At 46.8% G+C, this 13,338-nt stretch overlaps 1 protein-coding gene across 4 annotated transcripts in view; it reads left to right on the plus strand.

Moving 5' to 3' along the window:
- LOC135825945 (uncharacterized) overlaps positions 1-12,541 on the plus strand; it is a 57,756-nt gene extending 45,215 nt beyond the window's left edge. For 3 of the 4 annotated variants that reach the window (XM_065338588.1, XM_065338587.1, XM_065338589.1), the window contains 4 exons: positions 4,965-5,112; positions 5,985-6,115; positions 10,846-11,063; positions 11,955-12,541. In XM_065338588.1, coding sequence (XP_065194660.1) covers positions 4,965-5,112; positions 5,985-6,115; positions 10,846-11,063; positions 11,955-12,042 — 585 coding nt within the window. In that variant the 3' untranslated portion in view covers positions 12,043-12,541. Of the gene's footprint in view, positions 1-4,964; positions 5,113-5,984; positions 6,116-10,845; positions 11,064-11,954 lie in introns of those variants that run through there. The other variant, XR_010555171.1, reaches the window with a different exon arrangement.
- The last annotated feature ends 797 nt before the right edge of the window (positions 12,542-13,338 follow it).

The following is a 13,338-nucleotide window of genomic DNA, read 5'->3' on the forward strand; positions in this document are numbered from 1 at the left end:
CCAACCCAGACCTGCTATCGTATCTCTCAACGGAGAATATCGAATGGAGCTTCACAACAGAGTTTGCGCCATGGAAGGGCGGTGTGTACGAGAGGCTGGTGAGCATTGTCAAGAGAGCCTTGAGGAAGAGTCTTGGAAGGTGCCTCCTGACTCTAGACCAGCTCGCAACCCTGACAGCCGAAGTGGAAGGCATGATCAATACGAGGCCGCTCACATATGTTGACGACGACGATGTGTCCTCATTCTCACCCCTGACACCGTCACATTTCCTCTGTGGAGGAAGAACGGCAACCGGTTTTCAGACGGACAGCGACGAGGAGGACGGTCCGGAGACACCAGCAGCCAAGGTCACGAGGATGTGGAAACGGCAACAGATACAACTGGATGTAGCATGGAAGGTGTGGGAAGACGAATACCTCCCTGCTCTGCGCGAAGCATCAATGAGTCAACACCGACAGTCACGGAGTAGCATCTCTCGGACACCAACAGTCGGAGAAGTGGTCGTAATCCAAGAGACCGGCCAGCCACGTGGAAGTTGGAGACTCGGCAGAGTGGTAGAAATCTTACCTGGAGTCGATGGCCAAGTCAGAGCTGTCAAGCTGAAGACGGCTAAATCGAAGGCAGTGTTGTCGAGACCGATCAGCAAGCTCTATCCGCTCGAGCTGCACGTTGTGGATGACGTCGGAGCAGTGGAGGCTGGTGATATGGAACACCGCCCGGCACCGGCGACGGCTATGGAACAGGCAATGGCGGACGAAGCTGCTCCAACCATGTTCCAGCCTAGGCGGGCAAATCGCAAAGCAGCAGAGAAGGCCCGTGAGCGTATCGCAGAGTGGGTAAGATAACTTTCGTTGTCGGGAATGTCATGAATGTCACCACATCATGAAGACTACTTACGATGTCCAACGACGACTCTGATTACCCAGCTGATGGCACGCGTACATTGTGAATCCGAGTATTCCCAATGTCGCCTCCATCTCATCATATAATTATACTCTCCTGCATGTTTGTCTCTGCTGCTCATCACAAACTACTTGAATCTGAACTTGTTTTCTTCTTCTCTGAATGCACTCGTTGCTAGCTGCCGAGATTTGTTTTCTTGTAGTTGCATCATTGCATTCCGCATGATCCGCGCTTGCATGATGCACGCACGCACACACACACATACGGTTGTGGTTGGCAAGTTTTGATTATGGTTGAAGGTGAAGTTTTTAGAAAGGAAACTGTGGTATGAGAATGAGTCTGAGGAGTCTGTCTTCCCCTACCGTTCTCGACACTGCCTGATAGTCCTGTGATAGCAGGATCTACATAGTGAGCAGCTCTGTGCTGAGCTGTCACACCCTTTTGGTACAATGTGGTTTGGCCAGTGTCTTGTCCCACGTGCTTAGCATGTAGGTTGAGCGACACGCGCTTTCCCACGTAGGTGACATGCCTTCTTGGCATGACACACCATGTGATCCAAGGCCGGAACCTGGTCAGGTAGGTTCTCGCGTTGTACGTTTCCTGGAAGCGCTTCACTTCCTGGAAATGTGACTCCAGGCTTTGTGCAAATCCACGTCACTACGACGTTCTACAGGTTTCCACGATGCCTCGGCGCTTCGTGCAAAGAGCCAAGACTAATATGACATTGTATAACAAGAGCTAAGTGCAAGACAGGAGACGTGTGCAAGAACCAAAACCGTCACCGCAGTGACCATGGTGACCGCACGAGAGGTCAGAGTATCAAACAAGCAAGACCAAGAATGCAGCAGAACTTACCATAAGAAGCCGCTGAACTATGGCACGTTGGGTGAGCGGGCTCCCCAGCGTGACCCTCATATACTCACATTGTACTCTGACGTGGGTGAGCGGGCTCCCCACGTCCCAATTTGGTCTTTCTTCTCTCGATGTCTTTCTTTCTCTTCTCGAATGATCACCGTACGTATATTCTGCATTTCTGCTGACTGGCTGCGCACATTCCGGTTTGACTTGTTCTGCTATTTCCTGGAAATACCTCGCAATGATCACGCCATATATCTCTGAAGCACCCTATAAAATAAGCTCTCATTCTCTCTTTTACTTCAGTTCTAGTCTAGTCTAGTCTAGTCTAGTCTAGCAGTCGAGACTCGGTCTCAGCTCTCTGTCTTCGTTTACTTTGAGCTCGGATTTGATACTACTCACAACGTAAAACTAACAGTCTCTGTCTGTTGATCGTGTGGGGTTGAACTTGGACCAAGCCAGCTATATTGGTTGGCCCCTGGGTTGTGTTGGGCTTGTCGTGAGGCCACACGTCTATATTCAGTCGCCGCTCGTAGTGATTTCGGGGTCCGGTCACACTGTGAGCCGGGGATGCGACACAGCAACTCACCACCTCGCTCTTTCAATGCGTTCTCCAATTTGGTAAATTCCTCTGTGATCTGAGTTGACACAGTATTAGACACTTCTTTGAGAACTTCCGAGTCAGCCAAAATGCTTGCAGCTGTCCGAGCATCTCCAATTTTGCTCAGGGTGTCTGAAGCTTGGTGTGATGCTCTCTCCTGTAATGCTGTGCATACATCCTGCGCAGCATAGGCTATTGTCAGTACTTGGTCAGCATGTTGAATATGGACCTTGTTGACCGTTTTGCACGTTTCACACAGGAATTCCTTGCACGGAATGCAGCACCATGACAGTTTGGAGTTAGGATGAAGTGGGCACCTGGTTGCATGAGATCTCTGCTCTGATCTGTTGCTGCTGGTTGCTGCGTCTTCACAAATACGTTCAGTTCTGTGACTATTCGTGGATTTCGACTTGAGGTGAGCGTTTCCGTGATCTGTACAGTAGAACATGGAGCAGTCGTGGCATTTGAACGTAGCTGCTTCTTCCTCATCACATTCCTCGCAAACAACACGTGCAGATCTGGTGCTGGATGAAGAGTCGGCACTAGCAACAGCGCTGTTTTCCAGTGCAGCTCTGGGTAGCGATTGTATCTGAGGTTGTCCTTGTTCCGGAGAGGGTGTGATTTCCACGCAGTTTGGCCAATGAATGATGTTGTCATCTTTGATATATGTGTGGCTCAACAACACACAGCGCACACAGCGTGTGCAGACATCGAATCAGCCTACCGTCCCGCGGTGGCTGATCACACGAAGAACACTTCAAACCAGCCATGGCTTGGTCCTCCTCTATTTCTCCAGCAGCGGTCGCCATTTCGATTTCCTCCACACATTTGTGTTCTCAACCGGACCGCTTGCCTCTCGTCTTGGTCAATAGAGCTACTGGAGATTCTGAGAAGAGGTTTTTCATATTTTTTTAGGTAAGACTAGATTCTGTAAGGTGGACGCGCAAAGTTTGCGTTTTCAAGAATTGCGCCAGTTCACGATGAGGAAGCGAAACCGCCTGTTCATAGTGCTACGTTAAATAAACTTCAACAACAACCACTAGTATCTTAGAAGGTTCAAGGTTAAGGAGAGACCAAAGAGGGGAAGGTAAGCGCAACGAAAATGAGTACAAGCTAAAGTCCCACGGGAACAAAGAATGTCGATGGAAGGTAAGCGCAACGAAAATGAGTACAAGCTAAAGTCCCACAGGAACAAAGAATGTCGATTGTTACTGGACGATGACGAGACCAGTATCAAAGATACTTGACAAAGCATGTCATGCGTGAGGAGCACTGTAGGAGTTTGGCGTTCGGTTTTGTACAATTCATTTTCGCAATTTAAAGCTTCCCCCTTCTGTACTTATCATTGATATTTCTGATCCACCCAAGTTGGGTGGTGTGCTGCTTTGCTGCTTCGAATTGTAGTTGGACCGCTTCGTCAAGCATCTTACTGGTCTCGTCACCGTCCAGTAACAATCGACATTCTTTGTTCCCGTGGGACTTTAGCTTGTTATCATTTTCGTTGCGCTCACCTTCCCCTCTTTGGTCTCTCCTTAACCTTGAACCTTCCGAGTCGGAAGGCCGGCTGTTGGTTAACAACTATCTTAACAACTATTTGTATTTGCTTAAGCCAAGAGCTGCTGATGCCGTGCAAATGCAAGTGAGCTGCCGTGGTGTTGTCCTGCAGACTGCAGACTGCTGACTCTGCAAGGTGCTATCTACTAAGTATTATCTAGGTGTCATCATTGTGACAAAGAGATGTCCTGGCAGAGCCAAGTTGACCACCGTGCGAAAAGGGTGACTCAAGCACTGGGTCGACGTTGGCGTCATGACCCCTCTTTCATCTTTGAGACAAGCATACCGTATGACTACTGCCAGGATCAACCAGATATCTGACCACTGTACAAGCAGGTGTTCTGTGTGTACATGTACACTGTATCATGTTCCCACTGTACATATATGATCATTCCCACTGTGCATGCCTGTACATGTATGGTGTTTCCATGGTACAGTCAGTATCGCCTATAGCGTTGGTGTTTGATTTTGAGCATTTTATCACTATAAAGCGATACATTACTATGACCGATACTGCATGCAATGTATGCGAGTGGGATGTCAAACGACTCAGCGCGCCGTGCACATACACACTACATACATGTACAATGTCATGTAGCTGGCTGTAGCTCCTGACACACAAAATCAGCATTTCCTCATGATGGAGGCATATTTTGGCAACTTGTACAAGCAAACTCACCAAACACACTCACTGGACAAGTTCTTCACGAAGAAGTAACACCCTGTTCTCCTCTGACATCGCTTGATTTTACATCAATCACTATAACCGATGCAAAAATAGTGTAATAAAGGTCTTTTGAAATATGAATTTGATCACTATAGGCGATATATTACTATAGACGATTATTACTATACGCGATAACTGTGTATACTTAGTCATGGCAAATGAAAATGAATTTGAGAAATTGATCACTATATCCGGTATATTACTATAGCCGCCAACCTTATAGGTGATACGGACTGTACATGTATGATCATTCCCACTGTGCATGTATGATCATTCCCACTGTGCATGACGGTACATGTATGATCATTCCCACTGTGCATGCAGGTGTTCTGTGTGTATGAGAATCACGTAGTTGGTGTACACAGTCTCCACACTGGTGATCTGCTACATCTGTTCTACGGTCTGGATTACCAACACTTAGCTGCCTTACCGGCTATGACCAGTTGCCATGGCAGTCTGCTCATGGTCAGATGTAAGTATACAAGCATGTGTGTGTGTGTGTGTGTGTGTGTGTGTGTGTGTGTGTGTGTGTGTGTGTGTGTGTGTGTGTGTGTGTGTGTGTGTGTGTCTGTCTCTCTCTCTCTCTCTCTCTCTCTCTCTCTCTGTCTGTCTGTCTGTCTCTCTCTCTCTCTCTCTCTCTCTCTCTCTCTCTCTCTCTCTCTCTCTCTCTTGTTGCCAGGGCAGTCTGCTCATGGTCAGATGTAAGTATACCAGCATGTCACGTCCATAGCTTAGGGGTGAGAGTGAGCATACGGGTGTATGGGATGAACAAGTGTAAGTACGAGTGGGCATCGACGAAATACTCTACCTTTTTTCTCTCTCCTTTTTTTCTCTCTCCCTCTCTGAAGACCCCCAGTTATTTTGTTTTCTGTTCGACCTTCTTTGAGGTGGCGCATTGTACTGTTGAGGCAAGGAACTAACATCAATCAAGGACAGGCAAAAACAAACAAGTCATGTATGTCTGAGTTTATGTCCGAGTGGATATGCAACTGTACGTACGAGTGTATGTAAGAGTGTATGTACGAGTGAATACGAGGTGTACATACGAGTACATGTACTTCGTATGGTGTGCGAATGCCTTAGTGGTGGATAGGAGAGGAGAGGAGGAGGTGTGATAAGCAGCAGTGAAGCTAGTTTGAACAAGCCCTGTTGTCTCTCTGTCTCTGTCTGCGTCTCTGTCTCTGTCCCTCTCTCTCTCTCTCTCTCTCTCTCTCTCTCTCTCTTTCTTTCTCTCTCTCTCTATCTCTCTCTCCATCCATCAGTCCGCCTGTCCATCCATCAGTCTATCTATCCTCAAGTATCTCCATGTATACGAGTATATATTTTCCTGTCCCCTCTGTGCAGGTCTGGAGGCACATGCAAAGCACGGCTTCAAACTCTATGACAGAAGAGAGCACGAAAGGTTTACCTTTGTCACCACCCTCAACCCATCACCATTCAGAGCAGCCAGTGACACCTTAGCCTACTCCACACAGGTAAATAGTACCGTGTTGTCCGGAGTATAAACCACATCCACATTTTTCTGACGATGGGTGACTGGCCCGAGACACCAATAATTTTTCGACATCACCAGTAAAAGAACTTTTTATCGAGCGCATGCGCCAAGAGTGAATAGCAACTGAAGAGAGCGGTTGTCAGTTGACAAACCCGCCTTTTATTTACAATGCAGTTGCATGATGTCCACCACTTTCTGAAATCCAGATTTTTGGTCACGAAATAAGTGACGAAACGCAGACATCTACCCTACGATCAAGAGTCCATAAACAAGAGTATGCAACTGTGATCTCTTTTCTATGGGCCAGATGCGCGGCGCGCTGCCTTCGTTACATCATTCAGCTGCAGTCCGCGCACTGCGGAAAATCAAGCACCGCACTTTCCCTCTGGTTTGAAATGAACTTTCGTACGGAACTGGAGTTCACACGCCAGAATTCAGAGATCGCGTAGGTACTGGAACGAATCGAGCAAAAACGGATGGGCTCGTACGAGAAATTGTGAGTTTGAATGCATGCTTTCAGAGCGTAATGAAGGCAAGTTACGTAATGAAGGCAGCGCGCCACACACTGGGCCATGACCACAGTTGCATACTCTTGTTTATGCACTCTTGCTACGATGCATCACCATCAATTTGATCATCGCAGTATAAACCGCACCTTGTGGGGATACTGGTGCGGTTTTAAATGCAGCTTATATTCCGGGTACCAGGTTCAAGTCCTCCTTGGAAGCGGAAGGATTTTTTCCAGCCGTGCTGCAACCCACATTTTCGGTCTTTGACCACTTTGTGGCGGGTCTGATCTACTCACCTCCCACCGCTTACAGTCCATTCAGAAAAAGATGGACTTCTAGCTTTTGGCCATAAATGGGTCAAACTTCGAGTTTTTTTAGAATTTTTTCTGCAATCCCCTATGGAATCCTCTTCCAATTATGTTTCTGAAGTTTTTTTGTCCAAAAAGGAAGCCATAACAAGAATAGGATTTCGGCCAGGTTTTGCCCCCAAAGCATTGAATTGGGAAAAACCGTAAAAATCCAGGCCGTTTGACCCCGTCTGCAACAGTGCATTGTGCAGTTCGAACCCCAGTTCAGGTACCCTTTTTGGACCCATTTTCAAATTTCAAATTTCGCAGCACTGCACTGTGCACGATGAAATCACGAAAAATCGTCAAATACGGAAGCTCGCCAGAGCCAGGGCCCATCTTTTTTATGAATGGACTGTAGGAGCTGCATCTGCGCCTTGATCCAAGAGGGTGGTGGCGCTCCTGCGGATGCGGAAAACTGGGCCTTCGGCCGAGAATTTTTGTTTTTAATATTCCGGGTCTGCATTCGCCACCAAGGTAAACCGGCATGGAGGTGGCCTGCGGGTGCGAAGGCTAGTTTGTGTGTTTCTGAACAATCAAGCGATTCCGAAGCGGATCCCGCGAATTATGATTATTTACAAGTATCTATATTCCGGAAAATATCGTACCTCTTCAAGGGAATGCTGTGCGTTCTCCCGGTGAATACGCTGCACTTCTGTCTCTGGCAAATTGGCTGGAACAGGGCTATGTGATGTTCAGTACAAGTAGGCATGAACTAAAAAATGTGTGGAGTCTTCCTCCGGTGTTTGTGCACGCGTGTGTGTGTGTGTGTGTGTATGTGTGTGTGTATGTGCGCGCGTGCGTGCGTGTGTGCGTGCGTGCGTGTGTGTGCATGTGTGGTACATGAGTGAGGTGTTAATACCCTTGACATACACTACTTAAGCTTGGATACTGAGCCAGTAATAAAATTAATGTCAAAAAGAGAGGAAACACATGAGAACGAGTTATGCAGCAACTATCCACGACTGTAACAAGATGAATAATAGTCAGAAAGTGCGATAATAGGGCACACTACAACACTGACAGACTACTGTTAGATTGTGCACATTTTCGCTGCACTCACCTTCCCCTCTTCGTTCCTACGTAACCATGAACCTTCCAAGTTGGAAGGCTGTTGGTTTGCCCACTGGAGGTGTGTTAGAGCTAGGTTTCAGGTCGTTGAATGTCTCAGTAGCCTGTCAGTGTTGTAGTGTGCCCTGTTATCGCACTGTCTGACTGTTTATCATCTTGTTACCGCCGTGGATAGTTGCTGCATATCTCGTTCTCATGTGTTTCTTCTCTTTTTTTACATACACTACTGTTCAACTGTTCTCCTTGCGAAGCACGGTACAGTGTACGAGTTTATCATGTATTGCAAGTTGCAACGTCGAAATGACTCAGGCCTTTAGTCATGTACCGATAACAATGAAAACACACACTTGAGAGGAGTCAAAAGCGTTTCTGCTGTAACTCTGAGTTTCACGGTTTTAACCGATCGTCAGACAGCAACTTGACTATAATTTTCAGAAGATATGATTGATATAGGCTGCAAGCTTGGATCATAGCGCGAATGAATGATCCGGGCTTGATAGTGTAATTATGAAAATGATTTGCGTGAGTGGGGTGATGGGGCGCAAAAGTAGACGCAAACAAAGAATACACTTTAGGCCTAGGCTCATGCAACCACATGTTCTTCTGAGGGAGGCAAGAAGAAGAACAATGGGGTAATTATGAGCAGCACCTCACCTGCGACTGTGAGTAGTGAAAAGGTTATGTGACGGCTGATGGTGAGAATTTTGAGAGGTAGTACTTATTTTCATGCCTGCACTTGCTAACTAGCTCCGATGTTTTGTTGATGTTGACACGCTTGTCCGCCTGAAGGATCTCCAGCTTCTCTCTTAGGCACAGAGGACAGCGCTTGGTTATGTTACTGTAACCTGGAGTCTGGTCGATAACTGACCAACCAAGACTGTACTCGCTATTTTGACGCTTCAGGTTCCAGACACACTTTGATAGTTCTGTGCTCTTCTCATGTGTCTCATTTCTGAATGGTGTTAGATGGTGGCCGTGTCTCTTCTTGAATGCTGGCTCCATAAGACTGATATACTCATTCTGTCTGTCCTTTCCGGTTACTTGGACGGTTGCCTTGTACACGATAGAGCTGATTTGGCAGTTGCCGTCCATCGGGCACTGCATTTTGTCTCTGCAGTTGTATCGTCTTCCCTTGGGCTGTCTGTCGTTGTTTCCACTCTTCCGTTTAACTGAGTTGTTGTGTGACTTGACCATTGCAGACATATTCGGCGTACAGCTATGGCTTACTGTAAAACCGGAAAGTCTAACAAGACACAAAGTCTAACGTTTTAACGACCAATTATTTTTCGTTATTTGAAGAAAAAAACGTTATCGCTAGATGTCTGTGTAAAGATGCGCATACAGATGGGTGGCCAGGGAGCCATCGTTAAACTTTCTGCATGCTATCATGCCAAAATTACAAAAAAATTAAACTTTTGGTCGTTAGACTTTCCGGTTTTACAGTACTCTAATTTCAGAAATTTTCGGTGCTCAGTTTTTTCGGTATGAGGGCAGAAGGCCAGGTTAGGTGAACAAGAAATTTTCGGTACAGAGAAGCAGCTCCCCATTGGATTATGTGTGTTAGTGTTTGTTCGGTGTATTGAAATTTTTGGTATGAAACAGACGCACCGAATGTACCGGAAATAAAAGTACACCGAAAATTTGTGAAATTACAGTACTTTAGCTGTATTCCGGTTGAAGATCGTGTGTAGTCTGGATCCGGCGGGGAAGTGTATTTTCGATTAGTCGCAGGAATCTCTGTCCGATGTTTGTGGCTACTGTCTTGCTGAAGGGCGGGTTATACAAGATGATATTCCGCCGCCTGTTTTGCGATTTCTTGCCTGAATCCTAGTGTCTCTCTTCCATGTACTCTAGTACTTCGGTATATCCACTGTTCCTAAGTGCGCTGTTGTAGCTGTATAGCTGTATAGCGGTGCGGAGTCTCTGAACGCGTCTTGGTTGGATGAAATATTGGTTAGCCGCCTGCTAATAGCTTTCGGTATTTGCTTGATTGTTGGTGGATGATTCAATTGGCTGTGGACATAGACCGGTGTATCGTTCGGTTTTCTATACGGACGATATGTTCCGTCTGCTAGGTTCAGCGTGACGTCCAGAAAATTCACAACCATCATACCAGTGTCGATGGTTAGTTGTAGTCCGAGGTTGTTGAATATCTTGCAGACTGTCTTCCTCATTTGGTCTGCTTCACTGCCTGCCACGTCTCGTAGCACTGCTAGACCGTCATCATGGTACAGTCCGACGTCACTGCTGCTGATTTTGTGTGCTACCTTGGACAGTGCATACGTCCCAACTAGCTCGCGTACTTTGGCACCGTCGAAACATCCCATTGTCACGTTGAATAGTCCTCTTCCGTTCTTCTTCATCCAAGTATTGTCTCCACTGAATAATAGCGACTTTCGCGGATGCAGGATGATGTCTCTGTCTTGTTTGCTAATACTGGTGTACTGTTCAGCAAACTCGATAGTGCGCAGAAGAAGATCTTCCGAAATGGACGGATAATATTCCACAATATCGAAACAGAAAAATGCACATTCCGGCTTCCTCTCGATGGCTTGGAACCAGTCAATCATTGCGTCTGTATTCTTCCAGGAGTTGATTGACAACGCTCCCTTACATCTCGGACAATTCCCGATAGTATCGTTTTGCTGACTCTTCCGATTTCGCTTTTGGAGGGGTCACGAGCAACCACAACTCCCTCCGAGTTATTAACGATAATACCATGTAGCAGTATACTGTGAAGATCTGCCTTATGTTCTTTGCTTTCTCTTTCTTTCTTCTCCCAGAATGGCTTCTGCCTGTATAACATGCGCTGGGTGAGGCAGCTGGATGCATACCGTAAGCACAGCATTGCAGACAAGCGTATTGGCCATGCCTATCAGCTAAACTCTAAACGTACTAGACAGGTTGCAGCAGCAGCTACAGATGCAGTTCCGCTGAAGGGGAAAGTCCCTCGTAACAGCGAGCTCACTTGGAAACCCCTAGAAGAGTACTTTACCAGCAAGTAAGTAATCCATTTAAAAATGTTTTATGTTTTCGCTGTGTATCGTATTTACCAACTGTAGGTCGACTCTGGTTACCGTAATGTTGCGTAGTACAGCCGGGCTTATTCCTGTAGAAGCCGTTGTCAGTGCCAGGCTTCTATTCACATCAGGCTTCTATTCAAACCAGGTATTTCTATGTGTGTCAACACTAAAACCAGGCGTATGTGCCGATAGTATAATTATCTTGAAAACAAGCTTGTATTCAAAACAGGCTTGTATTCAGAACAGGCTTCTACTCGAGATAGGCTTTAATACAAGACACTATGGTGTAAGCCGACCACCCCTCCTGATGCTTGAGGCCTCGATTACCCGGTCCAGTGGCGGTTAGATTTCGGTTGTAAGTCAACAGCCTGAAGCTGAATGCTTTCAATGCAGTTCTTCCTCACTTGCCTTGAACCCAGATCATCCGAATGCATGCACCTGCGCAGACCTGAGCCAGCATGCCACTGGGTTTGTTCTACTTCAACTACTGTAGCTGCAAAGCACAACTTCTTTGCCCTTTGATCTCTGGCTACATTGTATCAGTGAGCTAGCCAAATATCCGTGAAAGATAGGTAGCATAGCACTAGTCTACCGTGGGCCAAGAGATCTGCAACCTACGCATGCGCACTCTTGCATGTTTGGTTGTGTACTCTCGGTGATATCGACCACAGCCTGCATTTCAACTATTCTTTCTAAGTACGGGTCTCTCTCATTTTCTCTCTCGTTTCTGTCTCATTTCTCTCTCTCTCTCTCTCTCTCTCTCTCTCTCTCTCTCTCTCGCTCTCTCTCTCTCTCGCGCGCGCGCGCACACACACACACACACACACACACACACACACTCTCTCTCTCTCTTCTTTCCCTTCGCTCAGTGTGTCTCGACTGCGCAAGCTTGTAGAAGAGCGGCGTGCGAAAGAGGAGAAGAAGGGCAAGAAGAAACCGGTCAAGATCGGCGGATAGCACCCGGCAGTGCTGGCTGGAAGTCACCACGTACTTGAAGTACTATTCAAAGAACAGAACATTATCATCTTGCGTGACTCAGTGCTTGTCCACTGGTCGTCTCCTTGTGCAGCTCAAGAAGAGAAATGCTGTCCGAATGACGCCAGACATCTGCAGTCTGCTTTGCGTATGCATTTCATGCATGCACGGTCAATATGCAATCTGTTTGCGTTCTCTGTAGGATGTGAGTGTACCAGATCTGTCAGAATGAATGGATATTATAATTATACTACAGTGTAGTGATTGCTAGTGAGTATCTAGTACATGTGTATTGCTAATGGTTCTGCTATTGCCAGTCGATATCTAGCACATACACTGCATGCTATCATGTCAAGACAGCTGATACCAGTCAGTCTGCACATGTTTATCCAGTAGCAAGTGATGACATGGCATAGCCTATGTGTACAGTAGTGTATTGTTTCTCGCATGCTACCGGGTCACGCGTAATCTGCCATTTGTTGCCAACCGTCCGCCGTTCTGTAGAAGCGAGTGTTGTGTGCGTGTGTGCGCGTGTCAGGGACATGTAGCATCTAGCCTGGGGTAACTGCACATGCAAGACCTTATAGCATCTGAGACAATGCCAATGGTCACATTGTGGTGTTTGGCCCAGCATTGGGGTGTTCTCTGCCATCCCTACAGTCTATGCAACTCGCGACATGGAACGGTTTTCTTAACTTGTCTTGCCGCGATGCAAGTTTCTTCCTTCCCCATTATCATGATTACCTATCTTCCCCCTTCAGGCTTAGCATAGCATAGTGAAGCACTGTGCACAGGGAAAATGCACACCGTGCACTTATGGGTGTGCACATTATGCAAGAACGTCATTATCATTATGGATGCTCTCTAGCCGTCCCCGTGAGCTGCATAGGTGATATTATTATGTTGCTTGGCAACTGCTCGGTTTCTGGCTACATTCACACGCATACATGCATTCTCGTCGTTATCAGGTCCGGTTGTGCTGCTGGATTCCCGTGAAGCAGATTGCCAAGACAACCAGCCATACCATGAGAGTCAAATGATCAGATTTCTATCTGGGTTCGAGGTCCACGCACGGCGAGCCGTATCCTTGGTGAGCGGCTCGATGTTGACAGACAGGATTTTCTGTAATCACCTCCACTGGACGCCAGAATGCTATAAGTCAAAACCAGGTTGTAGGATGGTAGGGTGGGGATGGTGGCCTTCCACCTTCTGAACTAAACTATGGTCAAAAATTTCAGAATTCTTCCAGAAAAGAGCAAAAACTTTCCTTTTCTTCGT

Source organism: Sycon ciliatum, chromosome 10, assembly GCF_964019385.1.
Source record: "Sycon ciliatum chromosome 10, ocSycCili1.1, whole genome shotgun sequence".
NCBI classification, from domain to species: Eukaryota; Metazoa; Porifera; class Calcarea; order Leucosolenida; family Sycettidae; genus Sycon; species Sycon ciliatum.